A 14,734-nucleotide genomic window follows, 5' to 3' on the forward strand; every position below is an offset into this window, starting at 1 on the left:
ATCGCTCTGCTCCGCTTCCTCTTCCGACCTTGGTCTGCCCCCAGGGCAGGCAGATCCCCCTGGAGCAGAGGCGGACAGGACCCAGAGCTGGGCCGGGCTGCAGTTCCGCCTGGAGCCACTCTGTGGCAGGAATGGCCCACTCTCCCGAGGCCGCCAGCACCAGGAGCGCGCCAGGAAGGGGCAGACAGGAGTGGAGCTGTAGGAAGCCCACACCGCCCACGGAAAGGCCGTGAGGTTCCCCGACGCAAAGCGAGGGCGCAGGCTGTACAGTCGGGTGGCCTCAGCTCATTGCTTCAGAATGACCTTGGGCAAGTCACCTGCCCTCCGCGAGCCTCCAGGTGCTCCTCGGTGACACGGGAAGATCACGCCCACCCCACAGGGCTTGAGGGATGAATGGCATGATAGATGTGAAGCAGAAGCTGGGCCCAAGGGCGGTCTTGATAAATGGCAGGAGGAGGAAAGGGACAGTTGCCCTGGGCCAGCCTGGTTCATGTGGTTGACGCTGAAGAATCCCCCACTCACATCCTCCCCAACCCTCAGCCCCAGCTGAAGACTCCGGAAGCCTGGGTGCCCAGCCTTCACCTGCCTCCCAGAGCTTGGGGCACCTGGGCCCTGTGGGGATGGACACGAGGAACGGGGAGGCCATTGGTGATCGATAGTCACCCTCTGACAGGCTCCTCTGTGCCTCGGATCCTAACGGCCCATGGAGGTCATGCAGCTCCCCACAAGTCACGAAGGAGGGGAGAAGGGATGGGTGGGGGAGGGGACACATTCCAAGTGCAGCAGGTACAGTTCCTCCGGACCCCCTGCCATCATCCACCAGAACACAACACTGTCACCACCCCACACCCAGCAGGGCACCCAGGGGCAATGTTCCTGCCCCGCATCCCAACCCATCCAGGGGTCTGGGACCCCACCAACAGTCCCAAACCCCATTTCCCACTTCTGGGCACCCCTGGCCTTGGTGTGGCTCCAGGCTTGGCTTCAACAGGGCAGACCCTATCTTTCGGGGCAGCATGGGCCCAGCGGGGAAAGGAAGGACTGCAGGTGACCCCGAGTGTCCTTGGACAGGCTCCTCAGGTCAAAGGCTCTGGCTGCCCATCTGTAAACTAGACGTCATCCTTGCTCTTTTGAGCATGGCTCTTTGTTCCCCACAAACATTCCCTGAACACATACATGTGAGCATTTGGGGTGTCATGAACAAGACAGGCCTGGCACCTGCCCTCACTGAGTCAAGAAGTCAGAAGGACCCCAATTCAGAGCCCAGCATGAGATGGGGGAAGAGAGAGTCACTCAGGCAGAGGGAGGAGCCCACGGAGCCAAGCCGATCTGCCCCAACCAGCAGCTGGGGAGACCCAGGCAACTGCTGTATGACCGTGGGCATGTCACCCACCTCTCTGAGCTTCAGTTTCCCTGTGTGTCCTGCAGGGATAAGTGATTCCTGCCCTGGGTGCCAGACGAAATGACAGATGGCCTTGTGGAAGCATCCAGAGCTATAACAAGGCAGGGTGCCGGGTCCCTGCAGGGAAGGTGACCTCGGGGAGGCAGCCATCCTCACCCTGGTCGCCTCCCTGCCTGGCTCCCGGCAGGAGGAGCTGGGCCCAAAGTCACACTGAGGGCAGGAGGCTGGGGCTCCAGTCCTCCCTGTCCGCCCCCAGGCGGAGAGGCTGTCTCCGGCGGCCCAGGGCTGTGCAGTGTCAGGTTATATTTAGCCTTGTGGCGGCGACAGGAAGATGCAGCAGGAGCTGCTCCTGGCCAGGGGCCACCGTGTCACTAACACCACTCTCATGGGCAGCTGGGGGCCTAGGGAAGGCCAGGGACATTGCAGGCCCAGGGGACAGAGTAGGGAAGCCTGAGAGGCCGGCCAGCCAGTGAGAGAGAGAGAGAGAGAGTGTGTGTGTGTGTGTGTGCGCGCGCGCGCATGTGTGTGACAGAGACAGAGAGAGAGAGTCCTCTGCCCCTGACTCCAGGAGCTGAGCAATGCAGAATGCCCACTGCAGGGCGAGAGTTGGGGAGCCATGATACAGACCCCTCCCCCAGCCTGTCCAGCCTGACATCTGCCCAGGGATTTATAGGGTCATATAGAGGGCCTCAGGGGCCTCTGTGCAGTGGTCCAGACCACCACCCCCTTCCCTGCAAACCCCCTGCAGGCAGCCTGCCTGGGCCACCTTTCCCCAGGGACACTGGAACAGCGTCAAGAGAAGAGTCCTTTCAAGACAAGCTCTGGGTCCCAGCCCCATCAACTTCCTGGGACACAGCCACATGTCTATAAACGGGGAGCCATGACCTTGCCCTGCCCCCAGAAGTCTTGGGAAGGTGAAACAAGGCCACGTTCACATGGGGAAGGCTGCTCTCCAGTTCCATTCTCTTTCCCCTCCTCCAAGCTTTACCTTCCCCCTCCTACTTCCTGGAGTCTGCCCCTCCACCTCCACCAGAATCCTTCAGAAGCCCCCTGATCCCAACCACCTCAGACCTTTCAGCCTGCCCTCCCATCCCTGCTGGGGCCTAGATGCTGCCTCAGAGCCCCTTCAGTGCACCCCAGCTTCACCTGGCACTCCCACTCCCCAGAGCCCCCAGCCCTCTTCCCTCCAGCTCTTGCCATCCTGCTAGGACCCGCAGGACTCCCCTCTACAAAGATGTTACTGACTGCTCCATCTGGCCCCCATGATGCTTCTCGTTGAGAATTTTTAAAACTATATCCCTAATTTAGGAGATAGTTGTATACTGGCTTCTGGGGTGAGCTTTCCTTCTTCCCAGCACCCCCACCCAAGATGAAGCCCTGAGGCCAGGGCCAGGCTGCCTTCACAGAAGGTACAGGGTAAGCAGGTGTCCAAGGACTGGTCCTCAGGGCAGTGACCTGCACTTAGGTGGGTGTGGACAGCATGATCTCCCCACCCTGCAAGCTCCCTTTCAGATCCAGGGAGACCAACTGGCCTTTCACAACAGAATTTGCCCATTTCAAACCCATCCTGAGTCTAGAGAGTGGTTGGAACCACAGTGACAATCAAGGTGTCTTTTGTGGAAGTGCTATTAAATCTTATCAACAGAATGGAGGGGCGCCTGGGTGGCTCAGTCAGTTAAAGTGTCTGCCTCCGGCTCAGGTCATGATCTCAGGGTCCTGAGATCGAGCCTCATGTCGGGCTCCCTGTTCGGCAGGGAATCTGCTTCTCCCTCTCCCTCTGCCCCTCTCCCCTGCTCGCGCTCTCTTTCTAGCTCTCTCTTTCTCTCACAAATAAATAAATAAAATCTTAAGAAAAAAAAAAAACCAGAATGGAACAGGAAGGCTGGTGGCCCAGGAACCAGGACAGGGGACCAGACCAGGAGCCTCAAAGGCTTGGTGTTTCTGAACCTCAGACCCCTACCAGCACTCCTCACTGTGACTCCCACACAGCCTGCCACTGGGCAACAAGGACACCCAGCCGAGATCCGCCAGGAAACAACCTGGGCTCCCTGCCCGCCTCCAGGGCTCTGCAAGCCTCTAGAACTCTGTGCCCACCTTGGCTCCCAGCACACCCCAGAGAGCCAGGGGATGCCTTGAGGACACCCATTCCAATTCCAGCTCCCCCATCCATCACCCAGGCAGCCACAGCTTCTCAATCATCACTGGGAGAGCTGTAATCCCTCCAGGATTCGCCCAGCTCCCAGGATACTGGGACAAAAAAACAAAATCCAAGTGCACGTGGAAACGTCCTGAGAAGTCAGATGCAACATTCCACCAGCAAAACTCGTGGCAATGACCCAAACATAGAGAAAACGGGCATTATCTGCAAATGATAGGATCATCTCCCCAGAGAACCAACAAAATCAACAGATAAACAATTAGAACAAATAAGAGAGCGAGCTCAGTGAGGCTCCCAGACGCAAGGTCAGCAACAAAACGAACAGTATTTCTCTCCATCGGCACAAAGCTATTAGAATAGGTAGTCAAAAATAAGGTCTCTTTCATAATAGCAACAAAAACTGTAAAGTAACTAGACTTGACCAAGAATGCACAAAGCCTTGGCGGGGGGGTGGGGGGGGGGGACTTTAAACTAATAAAGCATACAGAAACAATCTGATACATGGAGAGACAGTCCAGGCTCTTGGATGGGACAAATATAATATCAATTCTCCCCAAATTAATCTATAAAACTAATCTAATTCCAATCAAGATCTAGTGGGGGTTTTCTTTCCAGGAACTCGAGAAACTTTCTCTAAAGTTCATAAAGAAGGAGAGAGGTCCGCAAATACCTAAGTCAATCTTTAAAAAGAAGGAGAAAGAGGGAAGATTTGCCTTTCAGATACTAAGACATACTAAATGCCATAGTTGTTGTTCTAGTGTGGTTTTGATGCAAGAACAGACAAATAAATGTTTGGAGCAGAACAGAGAGCTCAAAGACAGACCCACGGATAGATGGGCAATTAGCTTATGATAAAGGTGGCCCCACGAATCGTTGGAAGAGAACAGGCTGTTTACTAGGTGTGTTGGGAAAATTGGCTCACTACACGGAAAAAAATACAACTTGATCCCTACTTGACACCACAGACAGAGGGAAGCTCAGGATGGACGAAAGCCAACCGAGAAAGGTAAAACAATTAAATTAATAGAAGAAAATGGACCCCTCTGCAACCTCAGGATGGTGAAGAATTTCTTAAACAAAACTTCCAAAGCCCAAACAAAGCTAAAAAATCAATTAATTTATATCAATATGAAGTGTCTTTGTTGGATAACTTAGCAGACTGGGAGAAGATATTTGCAATATCTCAATTCAGCAGAAATTAATATCTAGAATCCAAATTTTGAATATTTAACTGTAAGCATTTGGATCTCTAGAATATAAAACCAACTTCCGCAAATCACCGAGAACAAAAGACAGCAACTTCACTAGAAAAGTAAGCAAGGATACAAGCAGGCAACTCACAGGGAAGTCAACCCAAAAGGCGATCAAGCCTGAGATGCCAGGACTCACACAGTATCAAAGAAATGCAAATTAAAGCAGCAAATTATCACTCTCACCTATTAGATTGGCAAAAATTAGAAAAACAGATAAGGCCAAGTGTGGCAGGGCTATGGGAGGACTAGGAATCTGGTACTCTATTTAGGAAGGTGGTGATGGGGGTCGCCATTCTGGTGCCCTATCTGGACAGTGCTTAGTTGAATTAAGTGTCCACATACCCCGTGATCCAGCAATTCCACCCCTGGGGAGGCATCCCAAAGACATCCTCACATGAGTCCAAAAGGAGCCACAGCTGAGGATGTTCACTACAACATTATTTATGGAGGAAATCTGGAGAGGGCTGCCCCAGAGAGTGGGCAGGTAAACTGAGGTGGGTACACATCATGGAGTATGAAGCTACAGGGGCGCCTGGATGGCTCAGTCAGTTGAACATCTGACTCCGGCTCAGGTCATGATCCCAGGGTCCTGGGATCGAGCCCTATGTGGGCTCCCTGCTCAGCGGGGAGTCTGCTTCTCCCTCTCCCGCTGCCCCCGCCCCCCGCTCGTGTTCTCTCTCAAATAAATAAATAAAATCTTACAAAAAAAAAAAAAAAGACTACGAAGCTACAGAGTAGATGTCAAGTAAGAACCTGGATGGGCTTAAAGGCATACTCCCGTGTAAGGAAAGTGAACCCCAGAATATAATATATAGTGCATAACATTTACATAAGTTAAACCTATATGTATTCAGACAAAATACACATTTTGCGAGAACATGTGCAAAACAACACATTCACAGTAAGTACATCTGAATGGTTGCCTAAGGGAAGGGTAACAGGACCAGGGAGCAAGATAAAAAGAAAAGTGAAATGAAAGAGAAAGAACGAGAACGGAAACACAAACAAGGCTTCCGTGATTTGAGGGAGAGGCAGGAGCTGGGGCCAGCAGAAGTCTGGGGAAGGATGGGGAGAGGCAAGCAGGGGTCTTGAGCAGGGGGCAGGGCATGGAGGGGAGCACTGCAGGGAACACGGATGCTGGCCAGGGCCTGAGGACACATGGCTGATGGCCAAGCAGGTGCTAGTCTGGAACTAAGTCAACACTGTTCTAAGTCATTGCCTCCCAGCATAGGGCTTCTGCAATGTAGCACACTGCCCACCTCATCCACTGCGTTTGTTCGTTCGTTCATTCAGCAAGTATGGACGGAGCTCCAGTGAGCACCAGACAGGGCTACAACCGAGAACAAGACACGACTGCTCTCTGTCCTCCTGGAGCTTATAATCCAGTGGGGGGAAGTCGGACACGGCCCCCTCATCCAGAACTTGAGTGAGGGAGAATACGGGCCAAGGAGGAGACACTTCCTGGCCCTCAGGGGGCTTCTAGTCCAGCAGACATGTGACCCAAATGGAGAGGGGCCCGTTGGAGGCCAACCACAGTTCACAGCATGGAGAACTTCACGGCCCCCTAGATCAAGGACAGGAGGGGACCTGGAGGGACAGCAGCTCATCCGGAGCCGCTCCTATTCTTATCATGTGTCCCAGGTGCCCCACCGCACCCCCTCTTCGGGCCCCCCCCTCTTCGGGCCCTCCTCCCCAGGTCAGGGAAGGAAGTTTCTCTCAAAGTCCCTCACACTAAAGAGCCGGTTTCCACATTACTCCCTGCATACAGGGAAGGGTGATGAGAGAGAACATGTTTTTCAAGAACAAGGCTCATTCTCCACTCGAGCCAAAGGTTCCCCTAATGGAGGCATTTTGGGCACTATCAGAGGAGATGTTTAAGTGCAAAAGGGCTTTCTTGGAACCTCTCAAGTCACACTGCCCTGGAAGCCACTTCTGGGCAGCAAAGAGGCTGAGTCTCACCCCATCTCCCACCACCACGCTGGCCCTCCTGATGCCCACAGCCCCCCTCCCCAGAGCCCAAGGCCACCGTCAAACTCTGCTCTCACCGCAGATGACGACGCTCTGCACAAATATTTACATAGCTCCTCTCTGGGGGCTATGGCAGACACAACACGGAGGAGCCGCCCTCCCAACACTCTCCAGACCCTGGAGCAGGCCAGAAGTGGTGGACACCCTCAGTCCTGGCAGACTGACTCACCCCTGGGCTGGGGTGGGGACAGGAAGCTCCCAAGCAAGCCAGGGCACCCTAGTCCCGCTCAGGAATGACCCTTCCGTGGAGCCCTTGGAGAGAAAGTATTGGCTGAGGACAGCAGGGCCCCTCAGGCCCCTGTGCCCAGCTCCTGGCAACCATGCAGGGGCAGGGGGAGGGGCAAGGGCAGGGGCCCTCATTGGCCCCATATCCAAGCGGCCCAGGCCCTGAATGGAAGGCCCAAGGTGGAGGGAGCCCCCCTGAGGCTTCCGCCCCCTGAGAAGAGTGCTACCTGTGTCTACCCTCATTCCCCCAGGGATCACTCTGGTCTGCTCCCATCGCAAGGACACTGGACACACCTAGGCCCCCACCTCTGTCTGACCTGCCTAGGCACCCAATCTATCCAGGGGCTCCTTCACCAGCAACCCAGCTGATGGGGGTCTGGAGGCCTGAGGATCACGACCTGGCGGGGCAAAGGGGGTGGGTGTCTGAGCTTGGGGAGGGGTCAGCCATAATGGAGTAGGGAGGAGTATGGCAGCATCACACTGAGGAGTCTGATTTCAGGGGACAGGGAAGAAATGGGGAAATGGCCTAGGGTATGTGCAGGGTGGCCGATGCCAGAAGTGTCTGCCCAAGCACCTGGGAAGCTGAGGTCTGAGTCTCGGGGCCATAGACCAGTGGGTGTGGGGCCACCACTGGAGCTCTGGCTCCCCACGGGCGCTAGAGACACTGGGGAGCAGGCTGGCCCCGTGGTCTCCACCCCTCCCCCAACCCACAGCTCAGCTGTTGCAGTGGGGGCCCTCTGACCCTGTTACCACGGCAACCGGCCTGCAGCTGGAGTGCAGAAGCCGACAGCCTCTTCTCTAGAGACACCCCCATCCCCACCCACGCACAGGCTCCTGGGGACCCAGGGACATGGAGACCAGGCCAGAACACGCAGAGGTATGGGGAGCCAGAAAGAGATTTCTAGATACAGTCCAGAGGGGCAGAGGAAGAGAGGCGAGGAGGAAGGCTCAGGGGCGCTGAAGGGTGGGAAAAAGAGAGACAGGTGCAAGGAGAAGGAGATGAAGACCAAGGGGGCAGGAGGGGGCAGGAGTCGGCAGGGAGGCCAACACCGGGAGAGGAAGAGGAGCAGAGACCAGGCTCACGGGCAGCCCGGCTGAACTCGGTGGGAGGCGGGGCTCAGAAATATGAAAACAAAGAGCGCAGAGAACAAAAGGGACCAAGAGCAGGGCACCTCCCTGAGGCCCGGCAGATGAGGGGGACAAGGGAAGAGGAGCCATGCTCCAAGGGACCCACAGCCCCCCTTCCAGCCACGTAGGGACACAGATGTGCAGCGACAGCACCTGCCACCAGGACCCGGCCCGGGGCCCCGCAGGGGTGCAACCGCCTGCCAGCCCCCTGCTGCTGGCCCTATTCCCAGTTCTACCTTACTCCTGGGCCTGATGTTAAGAGGCACAGACACAGGGCCAGTAGTGAGTCTCTCCCTCCAGCTCACACCCCCCGCCAGTCTGGCCTCCCCACACCCCAGCAGTCCCAGCACCTAAATAATGGGGCTGTCTGGCTCCAGGCCCTGATACTGCACAGAGCTGGGCTAGAGGCACCGACACAGCCCAGCTGTCCACAGTGGCGCCTGCCAGCAAGAGGCCTCGCCTCCTTCCCAGCCACCCACCTCCCTGGGGCGGAAGCCCAGGGACCCACTCTCCTGTGGCTGGCCCAGGCAGAGACCCAGAAAAAGGCCTGGACAGAAACAAGGGTGGCACGGGCATCCCTCGCCTCTGCCTCCCTATCCGGCCCATGCACGAAAGTGTGAGCTCCATGCACACACATACATAGTGCAGGCCAGGCCACAGGGATTCGCCCAAGGTACGAGGCGTTTCAAGGCAGAGGGAAGGGAGGCACAGGAAACCTGCATCCTAGACCTCAAGTGCCAGGACACATGGGGGTCAAGGCCAGCCTGTGGGCCAACAGGAGAAACTACGTGAGAGCAGACAGGAGGGCAGGCAGAGATGATTGGCATCCGACTTTCCGGGTGACAGCCCCATTTGGAGGAGTAACTGGAGGGAGGAAACAATCTGAACTTGGGCAGGGGGCCTGGGTTCTAGTCCTACTTCGTCCACTGATTAACTGGTAACTAGACCTCTGCTTCTCAGTTTCTCCGTCTGTAACTCAAGTGGGCTGGATTAAGTGATCCTCAAGGTCACCAAGATCCCATGATAGCACCTCTGCAGGAGGGGTCCCGTGGCTATCTTCACCCAAAGGAGCCAGCCTGGGGCAAGCGGGAAGGCCAGCTCCCCAAACACTATGGGGAAGACAGAAGCACCCAGGTCCCTGTTGCCAAGGGGCTGAGCGAGCACACTATCCTAGAAGTAGAAACAGGCTCAAGGCAGTAACCAAGTTCCCATATTACACACTTTCTGGTGTTAGACCTGAACCCAGGACTTATGCATCTGCATTCTTTTCATTATACCAATAGTCTGCAAACTTTCAAAATAAAATGGTACCTCAAGTAACGTGCAGTATATGGATCTGCCTGTAACTATTTGGGGTCATTTCTAATAGGTGACAGCAGAGCAAGAACGAGTAGGGCTTGCTCAGACTGACGTGGTTCCATCCGCAGCTCTGCCACCTTCTAGCTGCGTGACTTTGGGGAAGTTTTTTAATTTCCCTGAAGTTCAGTTTCCTCATCCATAAAATGGAGATAAAAATAGTACCTACTTCCCAGGGTTGTTGTGAAGATTCCATGAGATAGTGTGACACATTTAGCCCGGCGTCCAGTACACAGGAGCACCCACCCCTGCTAGCTAGCACTCGATGGCCCGTCAGATATAAAAACAGATCTGCTCTGATTACCGTTCTGGAGAGACTGTAGTGAAAAATCGGACAGAGGGCCCTGCCCTCAGAGTTTGCATCTAGCCTCCCGGGCCCCTGCCTCCCAGCCAGAACCCCAATTTTCTATAAGCAAACTCTTCCACAGGGCCGCAGTGATTGTGCGCCCTCTAAGGCTGTCCAGGGATGTCACAGGCTGTGCAGGCCTTCGAAAACAGAGCCATGAAGAGACGCAAGCCTTTACAGCGCAGCGCCAGCCGACTCTCAACATACAGGGGATATTCTAGGGACAGGGACAGGTGCATACAGGGATGGCTGGCTCACTTTGCCTGCCCCCAGGGGAAGGCAGAGTGCCCTGTACGGCAGGTAAGCTCCTTTTGGGCAGTAACCTCACCTGGCTACTTCACTGTTCTATCTACAAGACCCTAGCGCCACACCTGGCTCACAGGAGTTCAGTAAGTGTTCGTCAGATACACACTAGTGAGCAGCAGTTTGGGCATCCATGGTCAGTCCAGTGGCACTTCCAGAGCCACCTCCCCAGCCCTCTGATACCTGCAAGGCTCCCAAAGCCTTTTCACTGCCCTCCTTGGGCAGAGCCCACCCCACCCATGGTAGGCACAGCGCGGGGAGCAGCCCCGCCCAGGGCGCTGTTTATCCACTGTCCGGAAGCCCAGAGCAGCTGGGCTGGGAGGCGGCGTCTGAGCAGAGACACCTGGTGCAGGAGGGGGTGGTGGGCGGGTTCTCATTATATGAGACAAAGGGAACTGAGGTTGTGGGGAAAGGCACACACCTCCCGCCAGGTGCTGTTTAAGTAAAGAAGAGAGAGAGGCAGGAGAAGGGCAGCCGAGAGCCAGCCAGAGTCCTGCATCCCCCCCTTGCCTCGCCCTCAGTGACATCTACCAGACCAATCACCTGGCAGGGGCTGCCCTAGAGTAGCTAGAGGCCTGTAGCCAGCCGGAGATGAGCGCCCGGCCGCCAACCTGACCTTCTAGCCTGACTCCGTCCACGCACCTGCCATCCCGGCCCCGTCAAACTCCAGTCCACCTACCTCAACCTGCCCACGTTTGGGAAGGAGAAACCAAAGGCGCCAGACCCACAGCCAAACAGACCCTTGGCCACCCCGAAAATCATCCCGCCAGAGTGCGTGTGGTGAAGAGAACCACACCGTCCTGCCGCCCCAGTGCCCAGCCCGCGCCTGCCACCTGACCCACAGCAGTGGCCCCAGTTGGGGTCACGCCCCCAGGGAACTCGCCGGGTCTCCCCGCTCACCCTCGGGCCTCCCGGATCCCGCTGTCCCTTCTCCCACCCCTGTCCCTCGCAGCCCCGCCCCCTCGTCGCGGCCCCGCCCCCGCCTACCATCCTTCCGGTAGAAGGCGATCTCCACTTTGCGCTCCTCCGCGCCCAGCAGGGCCTGCGCGATCTGCGCGGCCGCGCGGCGCTGCGTGCGCGGCCCGTGCAGGAAGTCGCAGGTGCAGGGCCGCTGCATCACCTCGGCCCGCGAGTAGCCGCACAGCTCGCAGAAGCCGTCGTTGCAGTAGATGACGGCGCAGTTCTCCACCCGAGCGTTGGCGATGATGAACTTGCGGCCTGGGGGGCGGGGATGAGCGGGCACGTGAGCAGGGACCCCTGCCTCGGGGTTCCCAACCCTTTCCTCGCATTCTCTTGTCACACACAGCCACCCGCCCGGGGACTCCCCGCCCCAGGGAGCACAGCAGGGACTGGGGTCCCCAGTAGGGGGCGAACGCAGCTGTGCCCCCGACACAGGTGCCACGGGCCGGGTCGGCCCGGGCCCGCGGGCTGGCGGCGTGGCTTCCCTCGGGCAGCCCGCCAGCCGCCCCCCGCCCCCTCCGCGCCCGGGGCCGAGGCCAGCCTGGGCGGGTGTCAGCAACGCGTGTCAGCAGCCGCGGCAGAGGGATAAACACTGGGCCTGGAGAGGGAGCCTGGGAAGGGCCAGAGATGGCGGCTAGCCTTCCCTTTGCATCAGGTCCTCCGGCTTCTCCTCCTGACCCCTGCTCCCTAGACACGGCTGGGGGAGGGGGGGCGCTCACTGGGCACTCCTTACCCCGGGGATCCTTAGGAAATCACTCCCCCAAGTATCTGCGGACCCAGCAGGTCAGTACTTCCCCGGGACTTACGCACCCCTCCAAGGGCAGTCAGGGGCTGGAGAGTGGGCTCTCTAAAGGGGACGAGGGAGGTACCACGTGAGCATCTGCGATGCTTCTTCTCATATAATGCTCCGACAACCCCATAAGGTAATCATTATCTTTGTTTCTTAGATGAAGAAACTGAGGCTCAAAAGAAGTTCAGAGCCATGCCCACATCTTGCAGCTTGTAAAAGAGCCAGCTTTTGAAGCTAGGTCTGGTAGGAGAAGAAATACACTGAGGGTCACAGGCAGAAACTCAAGGTCATAGGGAGCAAGGAAAGGGACCCAATCCCTGGAAATACCAGAGCCAGGGATGGACCTGAGACAGTGGCCCACTTGTAAGAAGACAGATCCAAGAAAGGGACCTGCCCCCGGGGAAGTGAGGCCCCATCAAGGAGAGGTGCCCTGATAGACCCATTTCAGCTAGACATGGCTCACCCCCCCACACACACACCTGCCCCAAAAGCCAGACTGGCAGGTGAGCGGCAGACAGGCAGCAGACCCAGCTTGTGCCAGGGAAGATGCTCTGGGATAAGAGCTTTTTATAAACACAAAAGTTTCCGGCCACTTTGGCCTTTAATGCTGGGGCTTTGGGTGGCAGTTGGAACTCTGCCCCCTCCAATTCCAGTGGACACAGCCCTCGGGCTGCAGCCCTGGGCAATCCCATGGGCAAGGGTTGCAGCTGCAACAAGGGCCCCCCTGGGGGGGGGGGGCTGCTTTCCTAAGCCCTCCCTTACCCTGGCTCCAGGAAGTTACTTTTTGAAGTTGGATCATTTTTAGGTCAGTTCACCAGGCCCCCAAAACTCCCAGGCAGCCAACAACCTCAGGAGTCAGGGTTCCCTGTCCCACGAAAAGACCCCTGACTTGGCCTCCATCTCCACCTGAGCCCAAGGCAGTCCAGACTACCAGCCACACACACCAGCTTTGAAGAAGAGAAACCAGCTCCCAGGCCCAGAGAGAGATCGAGTTTCTTCGAAGGCAGGCCCTACCCCCACCCCTTCCCTGAGCTCCTGGAATACCACCACAGAAGGGATCTGAAAGGCTCCTTCGGCCACCCTGTCCTTTCCAGATGTGGAAATTGAGATTTGGACAAGAGTCACTTAAGGTCACATGGCAGTCAGTAGCAGAGGTGGGGCCAGAAGCCAAGCCCCCAGATCCTAGCCCAGATTCTTTCCATACCTAGCTCCTTGGCCTTCTGGAGCTTGTGAGAAGGAAAGACCCCACCTTGTGGCCCTCCACCGTGTTGGTCTCCTCCCCCTCAGGATCATCTTGTTCCTCTGCTTCAGACAATGCTGCCCATCAAACTGATCCCTCCCTCCCCCAACCACAGTTACAAGCACACGTTGTCCTGTGCTCACAGGGTCATGGGCAAGGAATGTCACCCGCTCCCTGCTCCCAGGGCCCTTGGCAGTCACACCCACCATGGCACATGCAGCCTTGGAGACGGACACATGCATGCTGGGAGGACCAAACACCCACGCCAGAACATTCACCTAGCCTGGGACACTTCTGGAAGCCTTCCCTACTGGGCCAGCCTTAGGGGTGCTGTAGTCCCCATAAAGGGGCTCAGGACAGGAAAATCAGCAATTTGGGGACACTGCATTGGGCCTGTTAGACCCTTAAAGCCCAGCTTCAGGCTGTGACACCCTCTCACTTGGGAGTCCACAGTTTGTAGCTCTGTCAAAGATTCCTCCCCACCGCCCATGCAGGACGGAACTCATGGGCTTACACCTACAACCCCAAGAGCAGGTTGGGCACTCACTCTAAGCTCTTGGCTCTCAGTCTCTCAAAAACACAGTCAAGACGGCTCAGACACAATACTTAGTGTCTCACACTTTGGACCATATATCTTCTGTCCCTGCCCCCACACAGCCCCATCCACATCCAGGCACCCAGAGTTACGGATACCTGCACACTTGAGATGTCACACACACTCCCGGATCCCGCAAGCCTGAGCTGAACCTCCCGCCCTGCGCCCCAATACAGTCCCTTTGGCCCCAAACCCACGGCCACCGGCACCAAGCTTGCCCTCACGACCCCTGGCCCGCGGCTTGAGGCCAACAGCCCCCATTGACTTGCACTAGCCCGATGCACACGGCCCCGGGCACGCCCCTCCATTCACACTTGGGAGAGCTCGGCCCGCCCCCAGCGCCCCCTCCCCGTCGGCCCCCTCCCCCACTCACTCTGGCCCTCAAACTTGCGGATGATGGTGTCCAGGAAGGTGTTCTGCGGCGCGACATGGCCCCTCCGCACCGGCATCCTGAGTCCATGGGCGGGCCGGGCGGGCCCCCACCCACCCCGGCCCGGCCCGGCCCAACACAGGCTTCGGGTGGCCCGGCCCGGCCGTGATCCCCGCACCCCGCGGCCAAGCAGAGCACGGGCGGGGCCGGGACTGGGTTGCGGGCGCGGGGTCCCCGCTCGGCTCCCGGCTCCTGACCGCGGGCCGGGCCTGGAGCCGCCTGAGCTCGGGCCGCCCGGCCGCCCGCACACCTGTCTGCCGGCCCCCGCCGAGCCACGGGCCCCGCTCCGCCGCGTCCCCGCGCTGCGCTCCGCCTGCCCGAGCGCGGGGCTCCCGGCTCCCGCCCGCCGCGCCGACAGCCGCTCCGGCGCCCGCGGCTCCGGCTGCGCCTGCGGCTCGGCCCGGCGGCGGAAGGGTTAACGCGGCGCGCGCCCCTCGGGCTCCGGCCCCCGCCTCCCGGCCCCCTCCCGCCCGCCGCGCGCCCGCAGCACCGCCCTCTCCCCCCCCACATCCCGTGCGCC

At 57.9% G+C, this 14,734-nt stretch overlaps 1 protein-coding gene across 5 annotated transcripts in view; it reads right to left on the reverse strand.

The window, feature by feature from the left end:
• KCNH2 (potassium voltage-gated channel subfamily H member 2) overlaps window positions 1-14,734 on the reverse strand; it is a 62,565-nt gene that overhangs the window by 17,956 nt on the left and 29,875 nt on the right. For 3 of the 5 annotated variants that reach the window (XR_003516573.1, XM_027574576.2, XM_027574575.2), the window contains exons 1-2: window positions 14,158-14,535; window positions 11,187-11,417 (exon numbers count right to left, since the gene is read on the reverse strand). Coding sequence is in view for 3 of the 5 variants with exons in the window: in XM_027574576.2 (XP_027430377.1) it covers window positions 11,187-11,417; window positions 14,158-14,233 (307 nt within the window). In the remaining 2 variants the exon portion in view is untranslated. Of the gene's footprint in view, window positions 1-10,878; window positions 10,898-11,186; window positions 11,418-14,157; window positions 14,536-14,734 lie in introns of those variants that run through there. The other 2 variants (XM_027574577.2, XM_027574578.2) reach the window with 2 other exon arrangements.

This window comes from Zalophus californianus, chromosome 12, assembly GCF_009762305.2.
Source record: "Zalophus californianus isolate mZalCal1 chromosome 12, mZalCal1.pri.v2, whole genome shotgun sequence".
NCBI classification, from domain to species: Eukaryota; Metazoa; Chordata; class Mammalia; order Carnivora; family Otariidae; genus Zalophus; species Zalophus californianus.